General features: G+C 43.0%; 2 protein-coding genes and 2 non-coding genes across 4 annotated transcripts; all 4 read right to left on the reverse strand.

The window, feature by feature from the left end:
- Positions 1-335: 335 nt before the first annotated feature.
- Positions 336-11,988, reverse strand: SUMF2 (sulfatase modifying factor 2). Its single transcript, XM_045543211.1, has 9 exons — positions 11,881-11,988; positions 9,894-10,050; positions 6,372-6,486; positions 5,899-5,943; positions 5,389-5,539; positions 3,996-4,051; positions 2,061-2,145; positions 1,732-1,876; positions 336-538 (listed from the first exon to the last, which is right to left on the reverse strand). The coding sequence occupies exons 1-9, from the start codon at positions 11,942-11,944 to the stop codon at positions 454-456; spliced, it is 903 nt and encodes a 300-aa protein (XP_045399167.1). The 5' UTR covers positions 11,945-11,988; the 3' UTR covers positions 336-453.
- A 258-nt stretch (positions 11,989-12,246) lies between these two features.
- On the reverse strand, positions 12,247-24,195 carry CCT6A (chaperonin containing TCP1 subunit 6A). Its single transcript, XM_045543213.1, has 14 exons — positions 23,900-24,195; positions 23,407-23,470; positions 20,801-20,935; positions 19,809-19,982; positions 19,179-19,282; positions 18,456-18,566; positions 18,028-18,187; positions 17,848-17,930; positions 16,883-16,979; positions 15,731-15,878; positions 15,140-15,273; positions 14,499-14,601; positions 13,505-13,577; positions 12,247-13,242 (listed from the first exon to the last, which is right to left on the reverse strand). Exons 1-14 carry the CDS (start codon positions 24,034-24,036, stop codon positions 13,170-13,172), a joined length of 1,596 nt encoding a protein of 531 aa, XP_045399169.1. The 5' UTR covers positions 24,037-24,195; the 3' UTR covers positions 12,247-13,169.
- LOC123633762 lies at positions 15,548-15,682 on the reverse strand. Its single transcript, XR_006733768.1, has one exon. It is a non-coding gene; the product is annotated as a small nucleolar RNA SNORA15 (small nucleolar RNA).
- LOC123633768 lies at positions 20,109-20,242 on the reverse strand. Its single transcript, XR_006733774.1, has one exon. It is a non-coding gene; the product is annotated as a small nucleolar RNA SNORA22 (small nucleolar RNA).
- Positions 24,196-24,267: the final 72 nt, after the last annotated feature.

Below are 24,267 nucleotides of genomic sequence, written 5' to 3' on the forward strand. Positions count from 1 at the left end.
ACAGATGGGGCAAATGAAGAAAGCACTTTCCTTCTCCAGTAATTTGTTGGGGAAACAAAGAGAACCGGGGAAATTCTGCCTTGAGGAAACAATGTTAGATTCTGGAATTAGGGAAAAAGGGGGAGGGAATAGATCGTAAATTTTTTAACTAACTGCCTGTCAGAGCACTCTGTTCCCACTGTTTGCATATTTGGCTCCTGTATGGTTAATGCTTGGCCTCTAAGAGAAACCCCCAGCTCCCAGCCACAGCTGGTCAGTTGGGCCCCTTCTCCGAGAGAGACGGTGGCAGCCCTTCTGAGGGCTCTGGGGAGAGACGCCTGCCACAGGGGGCGGGGAGGGGAAGTTCTTTCCTGAGGCTGCAGCTGAAGAGCCTGGAGCGTGGCGGTGTCTGGGGTGTGGCCAGGGAAGGACGCACACGCCGAGGAGGGCTTGTCGTTTTCTGAGCACAGCTGCTCACAGCTCCTCGGGCCGTCGGCCTGTGCTGGAAGCACAGCGGAAGCCGAGGTTGTCTGAGGCCGAATCTGGAGTGTTGCCCATCCTGCCAGCAGAGAGAGGGAGAGAGAGTGAACGCTCCTTGAGAAAGAGCTTGGGGGCTCACCCAACTTCCCCGCCCGGCCCCTCGGAGCCTGCTGCGGCCTGGGGGCATGGTCTGGAAAGAAGCCTGGTGGAGGGCAGGTCCTGAGCGGGTGCCACTCCTGGGGAAAGGGGATGAGAAGGTGCTTGGGACAGAGTGGGGGAAGTGGGAGTGGCCCTGAGAGGCTGCATAGAGGGCAGGAAGGACAGTGACTAATAACTTCTACTGCCAGTAGTTTAGACTCAGCTGAACAAACCTGTCAGAAAGAAATGGGAACTCATAGCTCTAATCGGCATCTCCTATTTTTGAAGAACTTTCACAGATAGGCCTTCGTTTACCATTTCCCAACTGCTCTGGAAGGCAGGGTACGTTCACCATTTTACAAACCCACAGTCAGATACTAGAAAGACTGAAATGTTTTGCCCAAGGCCAACCACTGCTTCAGGGGTAGAATCTGTGGCAAACCCAGTTTTCTCCACGAAGTCGTCCTGAAAAGGGAGGTGAGGAAAATCCAGGGGTTTCCACGTGTCACAGAAACACCTGCAACCCTGAAATCTGGGGCCACAGAAACAGTGGACTCTCCACAGTCTTCAAGAAATCCCGGGGTGGAAGGAGTTGCAGAGATACCAGCCAAATTAAATCTACAGATGGATGGAGTAGACAGAGTCCCAGAAGGAAACTCGGGAGACAGGGATGCTACCATTCAGGTGCCACCACCGGACATCCACGTGAGATGAGTGGGTCCCAGCACCTCCCTAAGCCTTTTTGCCTTGATTGTAAAAAACTGATTGTTCATGTGTCCAGCAGTGTGAAGGGTCAATAATTCCATGATCACTGGCAATGACCTATTGATGTGGACATTCCACTCCCCTCCCTCTGCCCACCTAGCTGTGAAGACAAGAGGAGAAACCTGTATGATTAAGATGCCGAACAGTCTTCATTGGTGCCAAAAGCTGGCAGGAAAAAGTCACAAGTTGCCCGAGGCCTTTGTGCTTTTCACGGTAAACTCTGCTTGCTTTCTTTCCTGTGCCCGCATCTCGCGGTGGAGGTAGAGGTGCAGGAGCAGCACCAACAACCAACACAGCTCTGCTGCTGCCTGGGATCTAGACCCTCAGCCCCAGCTCGAGTTGTGCGCTCCCTTGGACCACGCCCCGCACCTGGTGGTGACCCGGGCCCGGTGATTGGCGGAGCCATCAGCCGTGTCGATCCAGGATGCCCCCCGGAGGACACGCATGTCCTGGTCAGCAGCCTGGTGTGGCGATGCCGTCCACTCCCACACGTTGCCCAGGAGGTCATAGAGGCCTGTGGCACAGCAGGCAGGTCAGTCCCGGGCTAGGAAGCACCTAACCACCCCTCCCCCCTGTCTGAGCCCCTGGGGAGCAAATCTGGGGTGGGGAGAGGTGCTTCTCTCTGCCTCATCTACCAGGCAGAATGATCCCACCAACCAATGCGGAAGCACTGACAGCACCCTGATGAGAAATGTTACCATAGTTATTCTGCGGGGGGAAAGCATTCACCGGGGAGACTCCATGGAAGCCGTCCTCAGCTTTGTCACCCTTCGGGAACTTTCCCTGGTGGGAGAAATGAAGGCTAAAGGTTTACCATCCTGTCCCAAGGCAGGTGCTCCTGCCCATCCAGAGGAAAAGCAAGGTCATCTTGCTGTATCATCTAAGGTAGGAGGAGGGCATGGGGCAGTGACCTGAGGTTCCTACCCCAATATCCCAAACCAGTCACCTCATGTCCCCACCACGACCCCCCAGCTGGATCAGGAAGGGTGTGTGTTTCCCTGTGCCCACGGTGGTCCATGTCAAGCCCATCCCACTCCTGCTTTCTCCACTCTCAGCAACTTCCTACCCTCTGCCTCAAACCCCCCACGCCATGGTGCCTTGGGAGGAGTGGCTTCTCCTTTCCTCCTGTGTGTCCTGCACGCCCTGCCTGAGCAGCAGGGCCTGCTCCTGCCTGTACCCTCCTGCAACATCTCCTTCCCTCTAGTCCAACAGAGCGAACGCCCCAGCGGCCCTGACACAGCCTTCCCTCTCTCCTGCTCTGTACCACCAAAATTCTTGAAAAAGTCACCTACATTTGCTGATGCAATCTGTTCAACTTGTTTATGGTTCTTCTCATTAAAACTGGGGTTCAGCTGCCACCACTCTATGGAAGCTGCTCTTACAAAAGGGAAGATGAAGCGGTTAAAAGTACTCAATACTACTATGCGCTAGGTCGGTTACATTTAGCTCTTTTAATTTAATCTTCACAACCTTATCAGGCAGGTATTGCCTCCACTTAAAAAATTAGCAACTGAGGCTCAAAATAGTTTAGTTAACAAAGATCAAACAGTGAATAAGTCAGATGTGTCTTTCTGCAAAGCTCTGATTTCTAAGCCAAGGTCGTCCAAAAGGTCAGTCTAACCCTCAGGCCCTTTTCAATGCTGGGGCTGTGGCTCTCTGTCTACACCGTCTCCCTGGGGGTATCATTCTCAGCAAGGTCTGCAAGGCACACTGGACTCCCAAACCACTTGTTTTGACCCAGATCTCTGTCCTAAGCTCCAGACTCCTATTTTTCAACTTCTGACTGAGCATATAAATGACCCAAAGGCACCTCAAGCTACGCGGATCCTAAACTGATCAAGTTCTATCCCTCGGACCCCTGGCATGCACATTATCTACTCTGGATGATGGCAGCACTACCAGCACGTTGCCCACCCCTCCACATCTGATTAATGACCAGACCCTGCGCATCTTCTCAGACAGGCCTCTCCTGTTTGGCTTCCCCTCTCGATTCCACTTCCAGTTCAAGTGTTGACAGTCCCCCGGGCCACTGCCACAGCCTCAAATTCAAAGGCCCCTGCCACCACTGTGGCTGGACCTCACCTGGTCCTGCACAAATTAGCAACAACTAGCATCCCCCCAAGTCCCCCCAAGTCAAAGTGATGCTGTTCCTACTGTTTAAAATCTGTCTCAGTTAGCTCCCAGCTGCCTGGAAGGTAAAATCTAAAACTTTTGCTTGGCACATCTGGTCCTTCATAATCTGTCCCAAACCCACTCTCTACTTCACCTCCCTCACCCCCGTTTCTCTGTGCTCCAGCCTCCCTGGATCTGGCACATCTCTGAACACACAGAGCAAAGCCAGACACTTGTGCTGCCTCCTATGCTTGGAAAGCCCTTTCTTCCACTTTTCACTTGACAAACTCCAATCAGCTCAAATGTCACCTTCTTGGTGAAGTCTTCCCCTGCACCCTCAGGCAGGGATTTCCTCCCCAACTCTTCGAATCTTTAACATATAGTCCTTACCACGCTGTCTTTTGCTTTGCCGGCTTATCAGTTCAGTAGAACACAAAGCCCTCTGGATCCCACGGCCTAACACAGTGCCTGGCCTGTACAAGTCTCCATCAACGCTTGGTGGAAGGAGGCATGGGTCTTACCTGCCACAGGTTGGTGCGGTTTGGCTGGAACCGGTTCCCCCATGGGTAAACCTGACCTGCCAGGAGGGCAAGGAGACAGCAGAGGAGCGAGAGGTGATGAGTTGGGGAAGAAAAAGGGCAGAAAGAATGAGTGAACCAAAAGGAAGTTAGGAGGTGGTGAGAAAAAAAGCGTGAGCTTACTTTTATTTCCCATGCCCACCCCCTCCGCCCACCGCACTGCATTAGGAGCCCCGCCCTCCTGATGTGCTGCAGGGCAGTGCAATCCTAAGCGTGGTTCTGGGAGCAGTGCTAGTCTGTGAACTATTTGTTACCAGCCCGTGTCAAGATAAGCACAGAAATTGACTAAGCATTGAGAAATGTGTTAACTGGACTTAGATTTCATAAATGAACACTCAAGAAGCAATTTCATTTGTCATACTTTGATTATTGATGTATCTGGTGATCATTCAAAGAGTGTATAGAGGTATTTAATGTAGGGAATTGATTTTCACTCACATAACTTTTTTTAAGAGATGGGGTCTTGATCTGTGGCCCAAGCTGGAGTGCAGTGGCCTGATAATACCTCACTGCAGCCTCGAACTCCTGAGCTCGACTGATCCTCCCGCCTCAGCCTCCCCAGAAGCTGGGACTACACGCATGCACCACCCCCCCACCTGGCTTCATAACTTTTTGTGTAGTTAGGATTGTATTATAGAATGACAGTTACGAGTAAATACTGATTCTTTGTATTAATCCCTGCACCCCTGTGGAAGAGATGTGTATAGTTTTGGTAATTCTTCTTTTTCCCTATGCTATGTTGTTCTGATTATATTTATTGAAATGTAACGTAACTGTGGAATCTCTAAAAATAAAAGATTTTATGTCTGTTTTTTTAGTTCATTTTTCCAGTTATTAATTTTTATGGTATTTCATAGATGTATTGGTCTGAGATGGATTAAAAATGAAAAAAAGGCCAACTGCAATGGCTCATGCCTGTAATCCCAGCACTTTGGGAGGCCAAGGCAGGAGGATCGCTCGAGGCCAGGAGTTTGAGACCAGCCTGGGCAACATAGTGAGACCTCGACTCTACCAAAAAAAAAAAAAAAAAAACTAGCTGGATATGTGGCGCATGCCTATAGTGCCAGCTACTCAAAAGGCTGAGCTGGGAGGATCATTCGAGCTCAGGAGTTCAAGGCTGCGGCGAACAGCTATGATCACACCACTGCACCCCAGCCTAGGGAGGCAGAGTAAGACCCTATCTAAAAAAAAAAAAGAAAAGAAACCAACTGGTCTTTTACCACAGATATCTTACTAAGCATTGCTCTAGGAAACGTAGACCCTTCCCACCCTTTAAAGCCCCCCATGGAGGGTGGGATGGAGAGGATAAAGGGGCGTCGCCTTGGCATCTGTATACCCTTCAAGCCCCCTCGGGCAGCAAACTCCCACTCTTCCTCAGTGGGCAGCCGTTTCCCCCGCCAAGCACAGTAGGCACGAGCATCATTCCAGCTCACGTGTACCACCGGGAGCTCCAGTCTCTCGCGGATGCCAGAGCCAGGACCTGCAGGCTGACAGCCAGGGGGAAGTGAGACAGGCTTCTGCGAGCTCACGAAGACTGAGGAAGGCTAGGCTTAGCGTGCCTGAGTTCAGCTTTTACCACTAGATGGAGCAAGGAAGTTAGAAGAGACAGTGTGGTAAGTGAGGGGCGTCCAGGGTCAGAAGAGACTATGAGACTAAAGGGAGGAACAGGATGGGCAACAGGGGGAAGCTCAGGGCAGAGGAAACAGGACTGCTTGGCTATTTCCCTGAAATTCCCTGTTACCCTTTTAAATTCAGTGTTCCTAGATGTGCCAGGGGTATAAGGAAGCCAGGCCTTGAGAACAGAGTCAGCAGGGTTAGAAAATGAAGCAGAGGAATAAACCCTTACCTGCCTCCAAAATGCCTTCTCCACTGGAAGCCACCAGAGAACAGGCTGCAAAAAAGAAGGAACATGACTGCAAAATGCGCTGGCCCAGCGAGGGCGCCTTCCCGAGTGACTGGGCGCAGGAGGCAGAGCAGAGACTTCAAGCTGAGACCTGGCTGGTGGAAGTGAGCTGTGGCTGGAATCTCCCCACCCTTACGAGACATCTTGTCAAGATGTTCTCTTGCTGGTTCGGGAAGCATCTTGAACCCTATCTTGATGTGGATCCTCACCAGTCTCTCTATGCAAGAACTACCTCAGGGTTAACTTGCAGGAGTGTGTATTCATCTGACTCTTCCAGCTTGGGTTTCTTTCGCTGTTCTCTGCCTCTAGTCTCACATCTACTTCTCCACTGTGGCCGAGGCGACCCCACAGGGCAATAGGATGCTCTGTCCAAGTCCCACTCCCACTCCCCCAGCAGCAAGACCAGGTTCTCTCACCTTCATTTGCTGGGTCGCTTTGTTTCTTAGTTCATTGGAGACAAAGTCCTCAAAGACAAAGCTCCACCCAAACATCTCAGCCTCTGTCCGGTACTTTTTCTCCCTGACAAACTCCCTGCAAAGAGATATTTCACCTGGTTCAGCTGAAAGGGTTCCATGCCCCACTCCCACCCTCTCCTACTCCAGGAAACCTTATATATCCTTGTCCTGTAAGTCAGTGGACCCAACCCCCAGGCCATGGACTGGTACTGGTCCGTGGCATGTCAGGAACTGGGCTGCACAGCAGGAGGTGAGCAGTGAGCAAGTGAAGCTTCATCTGTATTTACAGCCGCTCCCCATCGCTGGCATCACCGCATAAGCTCCGCTCCTGTCAGATTAGCGGTGGCATTAGATTCTCATAGGAGGGCGAACCCTACTATAAACTGCGCATGCGAGGGGTCTAGGCTATGGCTCCTTATGAGAATTTAATGCCTGATGATCTGAGGTGGAGCTCAGGCGGTGATGCTAGTGCTGGGGAGCAGCTGCAAATACAGACTATCATTAGCAGAGAGGTTTGACTACACAATAAACGTAATGTGCTTGAGTCATCCCCAAACCATCCTCCCCACTTCCCCTCCTAACTCCTGTCTGGGGAAGAATTGTCTTCCATGAAACCAGTCCCTGGTTCCAAAAAAGTTGGGGACCGCTGCTCTAAGTCACACACCACAGAGTTTTCCCGACCACCAAGGAATTAACCTGAAAGCCTCGGCAGGAGATTTTAAATTAGGATCTAATTCATATACAGTAAAATTCATCCTTTTTAGTATATAATTCTGTGAGTTTTGACAAAGCACACAGTCACTACCATAATGAAGATACGGAACAGGTCCATTAGCCACCCCCGAAAATTCCCCCATGCCTCTGCAACCACGGACCTGTTTTTTATCCCTATGGTTTTGCCTTTCCCAGAATGTCATATAAATTGAAGTCATATAGTATGTAGTCTTTGCGGTCTGGCTTCTTTCATTTAGCAAAATGCTTCTGAGATTCATCCATGTTGTTGCTGTTATCAGTAGTCTGTTTCTTTTTCTTGATGAATTGTATTTTATTGTATGGATACAACATGTTTTGCTTACACAGTCACCAGTTAAAGGTCATGTCGGTTGTCTCCAGTTTTTGGAGATTATGCATAAAGCCACTGAGCAGGAGATTTAAGGGTGGGGAATGAGTCTCTTTTCTGAGAGGTCTTCGTCCCATATCTAATTTTACGACAATCATGGGAGGTAGACAGAACAGGTTTTATAGTTATTAACTCCATCTAACAGATAAAAGACACTGAGTCAAATAAAAATGACATATTAACATTTTAGAATGAATTTTCATATAATTTGGAATGGTTTAGTAAATTTCAGCAAGCAGATTGCCAGGGTAAGACGGATTGCTGTCCTTGGGCTAACAGTACACCATCTGTTCCAGAGCTTTGATATGAGAAGACATTGTTCACCCATCAAAGGGGCTTTGCGAATGGAGGAAGTGAGCAGGAGCTTGTGTAGCAACAGCTGCTCACCAATCCCACAGCATCTCACCAGTGTGAGGATCTTTTACCAGAGGAACAGAGAGAAGTCATGGGATTCTAGGCAAAGTTTAGGGACTTGTTGGTAGTGATAGTACATTTTCATCATCTAACAGGTCATAATTTGCAATATAAAAGAATGCATACTGTACATCCATCTATCTGGTTGTTTCTGGTTGTCATGAATGGTACAAGCCTGATCAGCAGTGATTTCTCCTCCAACTTTAATAACTGTCCTGTTTAAGAATACTTTTTAAAATCATATATAAGGGCCGGGCGAGGTGGCTCACGCTTGTAATCCTAGCACTTGGGAGGCTAAGGTGGGTGGATCGTTTGAGCTCAGGAGTTCGAGACCAGCCTGAGCAAGAGCGAGACCCCGTCTCTACTAAAAATAGAAAGAAATTATATGGACAACTAAATATATATAGAAAAAATTATCTGGGCATGGTGGCGAATGCCCGTAGTCCCAGCTACTCGGGAGGCTGAGGCAGTAGGATCGCTTGAGCCCAGGAGTTTGAGGTTGTTGTGAGCTAGGCTGATGCCATGGCACTCACTCTAGCCTGGGCAACAGAGCGAGACTCTGTCTCAAAATAAAATAAAATAAAATAAAATAAAATCATATATAAGCAATGCACATTGTATTCCAGAAAAATTAGTAAGTACAGGTAGGTTAAAAGAAAAAAATTAAAATCATCCATTATCACACCAACTAAAAGATATATCCTTCTAGATTCTCCCTCCCTACCCCTACCCAGGGGTTTTTTTCTTTTCTTCCTCTTCTTTCTCTGCCTCTTTTTATGATCCCATCATGACATTCAACTCACCCAGGGATTTGCAAATAGCTTTAATAAGGTGCTTTCCTGGAATTATTTTCATTTTGAACTAAAAATAAAACATGGGCAAAATCCATCAACTAATACAATGTTTCATCTTTCAGATTCTTTATGCATAAACATTTTATATATATATAGTTTTCAAAAATTGGATCATACCCTATATATTGTTTTATAAGTTATTGTTTCCACTTAACATCTCATAACTCTTTTCAACAAGATTTTAATGACTGTTAAGTATTCTGTTATATTGATACAACATGTTGAGCGATCCTTAAATTGTTAAGACATTTGTTTACAACGTCATCTTTATAACTGGATGTTTTAGACAACCTTAATTCTTCCTTAAGACAAAGCCCTGGAGGTAGAGTCACTGGGTCCAAGTGTCTGAGGATTATACCGACAATCATTATGCTTACTCCAGTCTGTGCCTCCTGAATCAATTTTTTTTCTTGCAATTTTTCATCTTGAAAAAGTTTAAGTCCACAAATGTAATATTTAAGTCATTTCTCACATTTGCCTTATTGTCCCCAGTCCTCCGTCTGCCCCCTCCCATATTTCTCTCTCCCTCCCTCTCTCTCTCTGTCTCTCTATTTCCCCCTGTACCATTTGAAGGTAAGTTGCAGATATCTTCTGCATCATTTTTACTTTAGCTTACCCAAAACATATGGCCTTAGGGAAACTGAGGCAGCTCAACATGGCTTCTTACACTGAGCTAGAACCACAATGTCTCACTCCTAAAACAACGCCATTTCCTTCAACCAATATATTAATAAATGGAATTTAAGGAACTCTCAGCTAGCATGATCCTTCTCCTAATCCCTTCCCACTGTAGGAGAGGCTTCTGTTTAGTGTTTGACTTTTGCTTCTGTTTCTCAGTGCCACGCCCAGTGTGATGGAAGATGCACTGGCTGAAGAGTCAGGGGATCTGAGTTCCAGGCCCAGTTTGTGCACTAACTGAGAGTCAGTCAAACCTCTTTGCACTTTGGATTCTTCACCTGAAAAATGTAGATAACATTTATCCCACAGTATTACTGCAAAGATGATATGTGATAGTGAACAAGCTAGTTTCCCTTTAGATATTAGGGAAGAGATTAGAAAGGGCCTATATTCCTCCTGGAAGAACACCTGATGTACCTGAAATCTTTGTTGGTGACAGGAAATATATCAATTGCAAAGGGTTTTACTGTCACCTCCCGGACAGGCCCTTCACCATCTCTGCCATCTGGAGAATTTGTTCCCATCAGGAATCTCCCACCTGGCAGCTGGACCATGTTAGTAGCCTGTCCATTACCTGAAGCGAAAAAGGAGAGTTATCAGTAATAAATTCATATATATAAAACACTATCTGGATCATACGCAATATCCATTTTATAACAAAACAAAACATGGAGGCTTAAAAATTTGATTTTGAGGTTTGGCAAATTATTTAATCTGAGATTCAATGTCTTTATCTATAAAATGGGGATAATATCTAACTATCTCTTAGGTGGTAGCTGTATGAATTAAAATAACATGTGTGAAATGTTGAGCACATGGTAGGTTTTCACTTACCTTTTATTCTTCTACACAACCCTTTGTCCCAGCTAGGGAAATCTAGACACCATACCCTGAAATACATGCAGCACTTTCTACCCATACTTCTGCACATGTTGTTTCTCTGTGTCTTTCTCTCCGCTTATTCAACTCATAAATTTTTCGTGATTCTCACCATTACACCACATGCTCCAGAAGGAAAGGGACATCTATTTTGCCAGTGTATCCCTGGCACCTACTACAAGTACAAAATGATTAAATGAGCTCCTTTAGACTTGTTGTTTGAATGCCTCAGAAAATAACAGAATAAAAAGGATCTTTGCTACAATCTCCTTATTTCACAGGAGCAAACCCAATAAAGAAAAATGACTTAAAGAGCTGGTTAGCAGGAGACAGGTCCAGATCCTGGTCTGCTTACAGTGCTGTTTTCAATAGCCCACATTTCTCTGGCTTGATGTACCACTTCATGGTATTGTTCCCAAGAAAGGATGTCTAAGCACTGTAAGTTAGCTCCTCAAAGGCAGAGTCCAGGTCTTTTGATGTTCCTCAGGATCCTGTCTTTGGCCTTCTTTTCATTCTGACATACTCACACTGACTTCATCCATTTCCAGTTTCTTCAACAAATAAATTGCAAGAAAAAAAAGGAGCAAGCAAGGAAATCTCAGATTGAAAGGGAATTAAGAAACAACATGCAACTGTAATGTGTAAACTTTATTTTGACCCTAATTTAAGAAGCAAACTAAAATTTAAAAACATTTATAATAGGTGAATCTGAACAGAGTGGCTATAATATTAAGGAATACTGTCAATTTTTTAGGTGGGAAAGAGTATGGTAATGTTTCTTCATGTCTTCTGACTATTCAAGCTGCATATGTATGAATAAAATTGTATAATGCCTGGATCCACTTCAAAACGCTCTAGGAGAGGGGGAAAGTGGGATTCGAATGGAGCAAGACTGCTTACAAATTGTCAGCTGCTTAAGCTGGGCGACGAGTACGTGGGGGGCTCGTCATTTTCTCTTTCACTTTTTTACGTCGAAAGATGCCAAAGTGGCCAGGCACGGTGGCTCACGCCTGTAATCCCAGCCCTCTGGGAGGCCGAGGCGGGTGGATCGCTCGAGGTCAGGAGTTCGAGACCAGCCTGAGCGAGACCCCGTCTCTACTAAAAATAGAAAGAAATTATCTGGCCAACTAAAAATATATATAGAAAAAATTAGCCGGGCATGGTGGCACATGCCTGTAGTCCCAGCTACTCGGGAGGCTGAGGCAGGAGGATCGCTTAAGCCCAGGAGTTTGAGGTTGCTGTGAGCTAGACTGACACCAGGGCACTCACTCTAGCCCGGGCAACAGAGTGAGACTCTGTCTCAAAAAAGAAAAAAAAAAAGAAAGATTCCAAAGTAACAAGTCAAAAGTTAAAAAAGGCGGTGGGGTACCACCTGAACTGCTAACCGCCTCCCCAGATCGGGCGCCTCCGGGCACCCCGGGCACGAAGGCCGCGGCCCCCTCCTCACCAGGGCGGAGCGCCCGTCCCTCCCCAGGGCCCCCCGGACAAGCGGCGCCAGCGGGTGCGGGCAGGCAGACACACTGACCTAGCTTGAGCCGTGCGGCGAGCAGCAGCGACAGCAGGGACAGCAGCGGCAGCCAGAGACCCATGCCCGGCGCAGGATGAGCGCGGCACGCACCCCGCACGGCTCTGCTGCGCGTGCGCCCGCACGCCCCGTCGGCCGCCGCTCTGCGCGTGCGCAAGCCCTCCCCGCCCGCACCCCAGCGGTTAACTGACGGGGCCGAGGCTGCAGTTTGCCGCCCGCAGGGCCGCCAGGGTAATTAAGAAAAAGCGCGTTGTGTTGAGGAGCCCCGTCAGTGCAGCCCACTCACTGTTTGAACTTTTGTACAAATTATATTCCCTTTTGTACTGCGACTGCTTTCGTGCTGCATACCATGCAAGACGACAGAAATGTTTCAACTAAACATTTATTGCACTCTTACTGTAGGCAGCTGCTAACGCCCTCAAAATACAAAGCTGAGTAACACACAACTTCACCTTCAAGGACTGCAGAGAGACCAACGATATAAAAACAATCTCGTGGAAACATGTAGGAGAGAACAGTAAGCCAAGTGAAAAAACACGATACTAGGGGATTTGAGATGGATATTTCGCATCAGCAAAGTTCAGAGGCTTGAAAATACTGTCAGCCTAAAAATCTCACATTTCACCTGGTAGCCCTATTTAGTTCTTTGTCACCAGGCCTTCAGCCATCTTACTTCTGCCTCGTCTACTTTTGCCACTCTGGACTCCCCTGGCTCTAGTTTACTCCTCCTATCTCCCACTTTTCTGGGGGAACATTTTAGCAAAGCTATTTCAAAAGCGTGGTAAGTCTAACTGATCCAATAATTTTACTCATAGAAATTTATACTAAGGAAACAGGGATGCTTTCAAAATCATAAATTACTTGTTATTTATATTAGCATAAAAATTTTCACCTTAAATGCTTAACAGTAGGGTACTGTTGGATAAAATACATCCACATAAGAAATTATTAAACCATTAAAATTTTTCAAGGAATATTTAATAACAAGGTAGATAACATATGTTTATCTAACATGTAATTTGTCACTGCAGCTAAAGCAAAACATTCTGTTCGCTAGGTAAAAAGGACCTCCTTTTATGTGTGTGTATTTCAGTGCAATTTAAAAAATACTGTAATTATAATTTCAGAACTTCAGAATTTAAATAGGTGCCAGTGTTCTCTCCTTTTTTCATATGGGCAAAGAAAATTCCTTTGAAAACCACTTGATGCTTGGACAAAAATTCCACAGCTATCTTCCTCAGGATCACTTTGGAGAGTTTTCAATATTCAGACACAAGGGAAGCTTCAATTCAACCTTTCAGAGAAGACATTCCAGCTCGCATAATCTCATCAACCAAGAGAATGTTGGTGGCAATCACAGTGCTGAAAAGGGAGAAAAAAAATCAGATGGCTCAGATGATATGAACCCTAATTCAAGTCAACTTCCCATTCCCAAATAAGCTGCACAGTTGACATTCAATTAAATTTCCTCTTTCCCCTTTACACAGAGGGCCAGTTTAGTTTCTGTACTTCCAGTTGATTATGTTATCTGTGGGGAGCAGGGAGAACAACTAATTGGAACACCCCTAATGAAGAGTATGAAGATTCCCTAAGGTAATTTTAGTTTTGGTTCCCCCAAACTTACCAGGAGTGAAGAAGCTGTTTCTTTACACAATAGTTATCCCATACGCCTACTTCTGCTGCCACCATTGGCTCACCTGAAAGGTAACCAAGTCTTCTTAAAATCACATATAGGTCATAGGATCAGATGTTGTCTATAAGAACCAACATTCTGTGCTGCTTTGGTTATCACTCATTACTCATTTCATCCAGTATTAACTATGAGAATTCAAAGCTTCTCTATTAGTACAATTTTCTACTCCAAATCACAATGCCTGTCCACAGTATCTTTGATGAGTGGCTGACCTCTACTTGTAAGACTTGATGGGCGCTCTTTGGTTAATAAGTGGTTGAATAATCTCTCTGCTCTTCTGGACACATTCCTGTTTATCCACACTGAAGTACACAGCACTTCAACTATAATCTGGCTAAAACAGGCTTATCATTTCCCTCATTCCAGAAACCTTTTCTATTAAATTAATCATGTTGACAATAGGTCTCGTACATATCGCATGTATGTATCTGTTACCTGTCTTCCAATTTGTATAATAATTTGTATTGTTACAGGGACCTAAGACCAGGGCCATAATCATTATTTCATTTGATTTCTAGGTCCTCTTTTCGAGCATTATTTGCTATCTTTAGCTTTTTGTCACCCTTGAATACAATCACTGAATATATTTTCTTATCAAAGTTTCTGATTAAAAAATCAAGTAACGGAAGTATAATATAAAAATCTTTCAACATTAACCTGAACCACTTACCACCATTCAGCAACATCTCCAACTAATCTATCCTCTTTCAAATTATTCACGTCTACTCTATTCCCTTAATTACTGTATCTAGTTATTCCATTTTTATATCATATTTTATTCCAATTTAGAACCCAGAGTTCCCTGATAGCACCAGTGTCAAAATGCACAGCAAAAAAAGATGATTTGTCCCCATTTTTAATCTTTCCTGGCTTTACTCACATATATTATCTAGTTCACGGCCTACACACAGTTTCATTCTCTTACCTGTGTTCAAGTCCACACCCACAAGTTGACCTGATTCCGAATGTTCAGCCTGAATTTTAACTAACGTTTCCTGAAGGTCAAAACCAGAGTTCTGAGCAAGAACCTAAAGTAAATAAGTAATTCTTGAAATACAGGAACTAAGAATTGATAGTAAAGTCTGTAACAAATAAACAGTATTTCCAATTAATTAAAAAAAATGCTTATTGAATGAAGACAGAACTATTACCTATGTTTTCTTTCAGAGAAGAACTAGACCTATGTTACCAACCAACTCTCTAACCTACCTCAAGCCCAACAATACACTGGTCATAAATTATACTCCCAACTGAATAAACAGAAAACAATGATATTCATCAGTTTAATTAAAAAACAAAAAGCTTGTACCCAAGAATAATAATCCCTACACTGTAAATTTCTTAAAATATAATTATCTCTCACCATCTGAAACTTCAGCTATTCAAGCCTCTAAAAACAAAATACACTTAGGTGACAAATACCTATTCTAGCATCAGAAAGAAAACTGATCAAATGTGCTTATCCAAAATTCATATTATGAAAAAGCCTACACTATCAAACAGGTTTGATCAGCTAAATCATTTTGGTGTAGTTTACAAAACCGATTGTTAAAAGTATTCACACACCTTGGGGATAATGAGCAATGCATCAGCAAATGCTTGGACTCCAAGTTGGGCCCTACCCTTTACACTGGGCTTATATTTAATTAGGGCTTCTGCCATTGCCACTTCTACTGCACCAGCACCTGGAACCACACAGCCTGTTGGATGAGGGAAAAAAGAGAAATGCTAAGTTACAAAACAATAAATAAATAAAACTGTAGAATCAATTATGAGCGGAAAAAAAACCCTAGACATATGAAAGCCATTAATTTCTTATAAATTCACTATGACCACACCAACCTAAATACTGCCAAAACTTAAATTTAAAAGTCACTGTACACACAACTAATACATTGAACAGCAGAATGGTTCAACTAGAATGGTCTAATTAGCACTTGGCAGCTATTTCAAGCTATTAGTACCAGTTTATTTATTTGTATTCGCCTTTAATAATGATATGCTATGAAAAAACTTAGCATATCATCAGTCATTTTAAAGAGAAGACTGCTTTTGCATGGTGTCTGGCTGTGTAAACTACTGATAAAAGAACACAGTATTCAGCCATGCTTTTCAGACCAGCAAGAGAATACAGTTTAAATACAGTGAGGATCTTACCATCATCAATAGCATTCTTGACAGCCCTCAAGCCATCTCTTATTGCATCTTTGATTTGAGTGAGTGTGTGCTTATTTGGTCCTTTGACCAATAATGTGACAGAACGAGGATTGTTACATTTCTCAATAAAGGTGAACTTCTCTTCTCCCTATGTGTAGAAGAAAGATTATGCTCAAAAACAGAATTTGAGGCCAGGCAAGGTGGCTCACACCTGTAATCCTAGCACTCTGGGAGGCTGAAGTGGGCGGACCGTTTGAGCTCAGGAGTTCGAGACCAGCCTGAGCAAGAGCGAGACCCCGTCTCTACTAAAAATAGAAAGAAATTAGCTGAACAACTAAAAATATATATAGAAAAAATTAGCCGGGCATGGTGGTGCATGCCTGTAGTCCCAGGTACTCAGGAGGCTGAGGCAGGATTGCTTGAGCCCAGGAATTTGAGGTTGCTGTGAGCTAGGCTGACACCACGGCACTCTAGTCTGGGCAACAGAGTGAGACTGTCTCAAAAAAAAAAAAAAAAAAAACACCCAAAAAAACCCAGAATTTGGCTGCACAGTGAACAGAGTGGAAGGGCTCACAGAGAGAATAAGTATATAGCATATTAATAGAAAATATAGACCACATTAAAGCAAATTCTTTTTGAAAAACCACATACAAGTATGATTTTCCCTCACCAATGGCTTATTACTACACATAAACCATCCAAATGCATTTAAACAAAGAAAAATCTGATGCTGAATTTCTTTTTTTTTTTGAGACAGAGTCTCACTTTGTTTCCCAGGCTAGAGTGAGTGCCATGGCGTCAGCCTAGCTCACAGCAACCTCAAACTCCTGGGCTTAAGCGATCCTACTGCCTCAGCCTCCCGAGTAGCTGGGACTACAGGCAAGCGCCACCACGCCCGGCTAATTTTTTCTATATATACTTTTAGTTGTCCAGATAATTTTTATTTCTATTTTTAGTAGAGACGGAGTCTCGCTCAGGCTGGTCTCAAACTCCTGACCTTGAGCGATCCACCCGCCTCAGCCTCCCAGAGGGCTAGGATTATAGGCGTGAGCCACCGCGCCCGGCCTCTGATCCTGAATTTCAATTAAGTTTTCTACTGAAGAATTCATGAACCAAAAAGTACTATTACCTTCAGGAAGAAAATGCACTTACCAATGTATACTCATAAACAAGTCCCGCATGTCCCAAGCAGTCAGGATTTAGGTCATCAAGAGAATTTAGAGCTACTCCACCACAAGCAAGAGTCAGCCTGAAATATTAAAGTGTTTTAAGAGAAATGTATAAGCAACATTACCAGTTACTTTCAAAGAGAAGACTAATAATTTTAGGAAGCCATTTTTCAGAATTATTACTAAAGTTACATTCTACATGTATTTTAACCTAAGCCTTTCCATTCACCACCAACCAGCTGAAAACCGGTCTTTTCTCCTAACTATTTAAACTGCTCTCTGCAAATCAGCAAATATTCCTTTGATATGAAATCTAAAGGTGGACAAGAGCTCTTTCTTGTGGTGAGCTCTTTGGGACAACCTATTTCTCTGAAACTTTTTGATGCTGTTTCTTGACAAAGAAAAATATGTACAGTATTTATTTAAAAATAAAACAAGTATATACCAATGTTCAAAGCAGCATTATTCACAATAGCCAAAAGGTGGAAACAACCCAGATGTCCACCAATAGATGAAAAGATAAATGAAATGTGGTACATACACACAAGAGAATATTATTTAGCCTTAAAAAGGAATAAAATTCTGATATGTTACATCAACTTTGAAAACATTATGCTACGTAAAATCGGCCAGACACAAAAAGGACAAATATCATATAATTCCACTTATATGAGGTACCGAATTCAAGTAGTGTTCACAAGGGGTCAGGGAGAGGGAGAAATAGGGAGTAATTGTTTAATGGGTACAGTTTCAGTCTGAGATAACAAAAAAGTTCTGGAGACAAATAGTGGTGATAGTTGCACAATAACGTGAATGTAGTTAATGTCAATAAATTGCACACCTAAAAGGAAATACGCAAAAATAAAATAAGTAGAAAAAAAGGAATAATCCCAATTCACTTGGAAAATAAGTAAAATTCACATAACTCAGATGATCTGCTACCCATACCTCTCCATATTTCTCCTTTTAGCTCTGCGCAGAGCTACTATGCCTTCTTTTGCAAGAGCATCTAAGGAAAAGGGGTCAATTCCCTAAAACAAAATAAAACAAATTAGTTTCAACATCTTCCATCTTAAAAATAAAAAAAGATGATACAGACTAGTTTATAAATCAAAATTTCATTCTTACCTTTTGATTAATAACAACAAATCCTTTATCTGAATCACCACAAACTTTCTTTTTCAGTTCTATTATTTTTTTAACTCTATCTTCAATGAATTTTCTTTCAGCTTTTACTAGTTTTTCTCTCTCTTCTGCACTCTTGTAAAAAAAGCCAGAATTCACTTCTCTATTAAAAAAACAACAGAAAGGGGGAAAATGTTTATTTTTTAAGATAAGACAGCAGCCTCTGAAACTAGATTAGTCTTAAGATTGAACAAATAATTCACTGAGCTCCAATCCTGCCCCTTATACATTTTCAGAGTTTGTTTCCTATAATTCTCCCCAAACCAAATTGTGGCATCATTGTTCTTACAGTGGGGAAAAAGAAAGTGACTTGCCCAAAATACCAAGCTCCTCCATTTCTCTATTCTATTGTTAAGGGGTTATAAACTCACGTTTTTTCATATTCTAATGACACATTGCATGTCAGGATGTACGCATCTTCTACTCTTTTCTTCATATCAGGATGCCGGGCTCCATGGTCCAAAACAAGCCCTCTGATTAAGCTATTAAAACATGTAGAAAAGTATAATGTTACTGGTTTCCAGATGGGGGTGTAATATACAACAAAATTAACACTGAACTGATAATTTTCACACAAACACATTTCTTGAATTTTCTGAACCAGACTTTTAAGTGAAACCTAGGGTAACCTAGGGTAAAGCCAACTGTGAAAAGCAATATTCCAGAACATGACAAGCCATTCAAACAAAAGTAACAACCCTATCTTGTATAGAAAATTCTGTAGAGAGATGGTCTCAACTGGTAGGCTATTAAATTGTGATCACCTCCTTTAAAAACAGGTTTCCAAACGAGGTCTTTGGGGAAAAAAAAAAAATTCCCCAACAGCCTCTCATTATGCTTTGTAACCAGCAGTTCAATAAATGCCAAATGGCTGATGTACTTCACTTTTCAGAATCATTCTGACCACAAATATAGCATAACATTTAACTTATTTCAAGAGAAATGTCACTAAGAGTAAATATAAATACTTACCTAGCAATTTATCCAATTTATATCTTTGGATAAATACATTTATGCATTTTATATCAAAAAGTATAAAACTCACCTGTAAATTTCTAAACAGTGTTAATATTTCATAACTTTGTACCACCTACCTTGTGTCAGTTTCAGATTTATGTTTCATCTCCATGATCTCAACCATGAAGAGGTCAATAGGTTCATCTTGTTTTTTAATGGCCAAAATGGAGTCCACCACAGCCTGCAATAGGAGTATGACCATTAAATACAATTTGCAGAAGTCAAAACACTTATTTGTTTTTCAAAAGTTTTAAAGTAGACAGTTTCTTCACTTTAAAAATCTCAACTAATTTAAACCTTTTTTTCTATGAGCAAATACACTGTACGTAAAGGGCTGAAGTAATTTACATTTCTGAAATCTCAATTTTTAATTACCTAAAGAATCATTAACACCTCTTGCTATTTTATTACAAATACTGATAATTAGAAGCTTTCTAATAATGAAATCTCCATTTTATAAGCCTTTTAATGAAAGCTCTAATTATACTTTCATAACCTGGTGAGGTATACTATTATTTCAATTTTCTCATTTTACTTTTCAGAGACACAGATTAGGTATCATTGCCACAAAAAATGAACCCACTTATTTCACATAGCATGATATTATGAAGACTTTAGATAACACCCTATAATTGGGTAAGTGTCTACTATCAGGGATTTTCCATATGGGTATACTACAGCAGACACACACAAAATTTAACACATACCTCTGTTAAGACATCTGCAAGTTCAGCATGAACTTTAGTACGAAGAGATGTTCTGGCCACATCTATAAGTGTTTCCCTATCCATCTCTCTGCTTACTTTGACTTGTTCCAAAAAGTGAAGGGCCTTTTCCTTTGCAGCTTCAAATCCTTCAGTGATTATTCTGGGATGAAGCCCCTATAAGTAAACATACAATTACACTAGCATCTTCTATTAGATGCAACTAAATTCATGATAAAGTTCAGATAATTTTTGAAGGCATATTCTGAATCACTCATACCTTTTAATACAATCAAGATATCATAATGTGCTGGCTTTCTGAATACATTTAAAAGGATAAATACTCCTTTCAATGCAGAGGAAAATAACAGACATTGCTCTAGCACAGGGTCAAAGCCAAGGGAACTATAAAGCACACTTGGGTGTTCACTGTGCAAACCACCAGGAATAATATCAAAACCCAAAGTTATGTCCCAATAATTTGTAGTCAGCAGGAATATTACATATTTTCCACAAGTAATCCAAAACTGATTCACATCCCTCTCTCTCTTCCTAGGAAATTCGGACAGTGGATTAGTACTCCATCAATAAGGTTTGCTTTAAACTTAGAATTAGTTGGGCTAAAACAGTTGTGGAATTGTTACTTAAATGTAAGCTTCTGGTTAGCTTTTTTCCTACAAATAAACATGCTAGTCCTGAGCATCCCGTTTTTAGTTCTCAATTATTAATCTACATTATAGAGACAGATATAAATCATGCATGCAATGCAACTTGGTAAAAAAAAAAAATTATGCTTTTCAGGCCATAGAAGGTTCCATAAACTGTCCAAGACCACAATTTGTGTCAGAACAGGATAAAGACCTAGGTTCCCAGATTTAAGCTCCCTAATCTTTATATTCTACCAAATCGCCTCAGGTACCTCAATTTGTATAAATAAATACCAGACATTCCCTACATAGAATAAAATACCACAGAAACAATAGAGTTGTGTATACTTCAGAAATGTAGAGATCCGCCTGTTTCAGCAGCTCTCCAATGATTAGGACATTGGAAGTAGTACCATCACCAGTTATGTCATCCTGGGCTGTTGCCACTTTTGCTATTAAGGAGGCTGTTGGGTGTTGAATTTGCTGAAAGAAAAACAAAGAATCACAAGAGGTGAAGCAGTCCAAATATGCCACAAACAAAATGTGCAATCTACTTAAAAAAATCGCCCAAGTGTTTGGCTACATATTACTTCAATTAAAAAAAGTCAAAATTAGCTATTTTGCACACCTACTTATGATAATCAAAACATTTTCAAGGATAAATCTACTTCCAGATTATCTCCACTTTACTGATGAGGAAGCTTGAGATTCAGTTAAGGTTTACTCAAAATGACAGATCTAATAAGTAACAGTAACACATAATTTTATATCTATGTAGGGTTCTTATGAGACTAAGCCAGGTTATCTTCTAAAATGAAAGCCCAGCAGCTTCCACTATTGTTTGGCATTGACCAAATTAAACAGGAAAAAAAAAATTGCCTTCTTAGCATAAATTATCATGGGACCTAAACCACTCACTGTGTGGAAAGGTTTTAGAACAGGATATTCGCATCTCCAAAGTCACCAGAGAGATTCTTAATTATAAAGTATCCAATCAAGGGTCCTACACTGCACTTGGTTGTACAGTTTTTTGAGACAGGGTCTGACTCACACTGTTGCCTGGGCTAGAGTGCTGTGGTATCATCATCAGAGCTCACTAGAACCTCAAACTCCAGGGCTCAAGCAATCCTCCTGCCTTAGCCTCCCAGGTAGTTGGCACTTACAGGAACATACCACCACGTCTGGCTAATTTTTGTATTTTTTTGTAGAGATGGGGTCTTCCTATGTTGACCAGGCTGGTCTCAAACTTCTGACCTCAAGTGATCCTCCTGCCTCTGCCTCCCAAAGTGCTGGGATTATAGGCATAAACCACTGTACCCAGCCTCATTTGGCTATGTGTCTTTAATCTACAATAGTTCCCCAGCCTTTTATGTCTTTGGGGACACAGTTTTTAAGAATTTAGGCCCATCACCGTGTAGACTATCCTATCTTAAATTTGCTTATGTTAAATATTTTTGACAAAAGTACCATGCAGGTAGCAACAGTTTACTTCTCAGTATCATATTAATAGGCATATAATGTCAGCTTATGGACATCTTTCTATGGGACATGGGGAACAGTAGCAAACAGCTAGAAAGAGACATTTGAGGGGACAATTGTGTATGGACTGTATACAATACTGTTATCAATGTTAATAGGTATAATATTATGATTACATAGGAGAATGTTCTCAGTATAAACAGCATTTCAAAGGTGAAAATCCAAGGGCATATATTCTAATTTTTTTCAACTTTGTGACAGGTTTTTAATTTTTTAACACATTGACTGCCATGTTAGAAAAAACATTTTCCCTGGGGCCATGGTGTTTTATTAAAACAAAACAATCCTTTCTAATCTGTTATTTTTTATTGTTTTCTGTGCACGAGTTATATGCAACACAATCCATGTTTTTAGAATTGTCAATATTAATTGTAACAATAAGAACATCAAGTAGGATTTTCAGAAACCAACTGCACGATTTTGTTTCAGGAGGCCTCGGGGTTAAGAATAGCCCGACTCAAATACAACTAACCTGGCAGGCAATGTGTTAAGGGAAAAAAAATACGAAAAACAGACCCCCTACCCCCTCAGGACTGATGAAAAGAGGTACAAGGCGGAGGGAATTTCTGAGGTGGTAGCTCCATGTGTTCATCTTGTATTTGTCAAACTGTAAATGTTTCATGTGCTTCCTTGTATTATGTTTATTTCACAATAAAAACCAAATAAAGAGCCATGTAGATATATGGCTTTTCTGATATCAACTGTAAACTATGGATCCACTTGTTCTCTGCTAACACAGGCCACCATCTAACCCACTAAAACAAAAACTACACCCCCTAGTCCTTACTGAAAATATTTATAAACATTTGGATGTTGATAGCATAGTACACTATCATCAAAACCCTAAATTTCATTCTTAACTCGAATCAGAGGCCAAGTCATTTCTTTTTCTTGCATTTGAACTGTTAGGTTTTGGGAATTTAGGGAAGAGTAAAACAGATGCTCCCCTCAATAATCTCATTTTTTTGATCCCTGGGACCTTAAAAATGTTAAAGCAAAGAGTTTTATCTCCCCTCCAGCTGGAGATGGGCAAGATGTAACAAAAATTGCTGTCTTCAATAAAGAAAAACTGTAACCATCCTGCTGCATTTTGCCCAGCAGATTGTGTCAAGTCACCCATAATCCTTCAGATTTTATTATACTTGTTCTTAATACATAATTATAATTCTTTAGCCCAGACTGTGAATGGCAAAAGAGCGGGGATTCAAATGTAGGTCTGTCAGGCTCCAGGGCTCCTCACTGTATTGTACTATAAGTACTATTACAGATGACGTTCCTTCTCTGAATGACTACCCGTTGAGAGTCGATGAATATAATTTCTTCCTACCTTGAGAATCAACATTAGAAATCTTTCTACAAATTAAACGCACTACACAAAATCAAAACCTTTTTGACCTAGCAGAGCAGCCTCTCACCATTTCGTGAAGCAGCACATTGCCGTCTTTGGTAAGCTTGATGTCTCCGGCGCCAGAAACAAGCCTGTTCAATGGGCAGAAATGAACCAATGTGACTTTTTCAATAGAAACCAAATTAAAAGTCCCATAAAAACCGGGCTTTTTCGGGAGCCTAGGTAGCGGGGGTCACGGGGCTGGTTATCTCCACCCAGCAAGGCGAAGGAAGGTGCAGTGCCGAGTCTTCACGCTGGCTGCAAGTCCCAGAGGGCGGGGGAGCGCCGCGCACGAGGGCAGCTTTGTTCTCCACGGAGACAGCCTCGACGCAAAAGGAAATGGCCGGGGCAGAGCGGCTTTGAGCAGGAAGGAAGACCGGCGCGGGAGGACGCGGGGAAGGGGGACCGCAGCGGCGAGCGCGGAGACCGGGACGCGGCGGACTCGAGTCCGCGGTCCCGAGCTCCCCAGGCCCGCGGCAGCGCGAGGTGCCCGCCCAACCCTCCCGCCAGCCCCGCCTCACATCTTCATGGTGCCCTTAGGCCCCAAGTTGGTCCTCAGCACGTCCTGCAGCCCCCGAGCCGCGCTGATGTTGACCGCCAGCGCCGCCTGGGCTCGGGCCACCTCGGCCTTGGGGTTCAGGGTCTTCACGGCCGCCATGGCAGGTTTAACAGACGAAGACGGGAAAAGCCGGCGTGCAGAGTGCCCAGAGCCGGCTCGGCGTGGCTGGGAGGTACTATCCGGGTCTTCTGGAAAAGTCGGGCGCGCCGGGCCCACCCCCGGCGTGCCCGCGCGCCGCTGCCATTGGGCCGCGAGTTGGCCGGCGCTCGCTCATTGGGTCATGGGCGCACAGCTGCCTGCGGCCCCGCCCCCCGCGTCTCGGCCGCGGCG

The sequence above is a fragment of the Lemur catta genome, chromosome 2 (assembly GCF_020740605.2).
Source record: "Lemur catta isolate mLemCat1 chromosome 2, mLemCat1.pri, whole genome shotgun sequence".
Lineage (NCBI taxonomy): Eukaryota > Metazoa > Chordata > Mammalia > Primates > Lemuridae > Lemur > Lemur catta.

What these genes read in the sequence shown, in the direction of transcription:
- SUMF2 (XM_045543211.1), bottom strand. Translation starts at nt 11,944, where the DNA reads ATGGGTCTCTGGCTGCCGCTGCTGTCCCTGCTGTCGCTGCTGCTCGCC. An exon ending in AAGCGACCCAGCAAATGAAG is followed by an intron (nt 5,944 to 6,371) that starts GTGAGAGAACCT and finishes TCTTTTTTGCAG; the next exon opens with CCTGTTCTCTGGTGGCTTCC. An exon ending in TGCCCGAGGGGGCTTGAAGG is followed by an intron (nt 4,052 to 5,388) that starts GTATACAGATGC and finishes CCCTCCTGGCAG; the next exon opens with GTCAGGTTTACCCATGGGGG.
- CCT6A (XM_045543213.1), bottom strand. Translation starts at nt 24,036, where the DNA reads ATGGCGGCCGTGAAGACCCTGAACCCCAAGGCCGAGGTGGCCCGAGCC. An exon ending in CCTAAGGGCACCATGAAGAT is followed by an intron (nt 23,471 to 23,899) that starts GTGAGGCGGGGC and finishes CCCATTGAACAG; the next exon opens with GCTTGTTTCTGGCGCCGGAG. An exon ending in AAAAGGAGAAATATGGAGAG is followed by an intron (nt 16,980 to 17,847) that starts GTATGGGTAGCA and finishes TTAATATTTCAG; the next exon opens with GCTGACTCTTGCTTGTGGTG.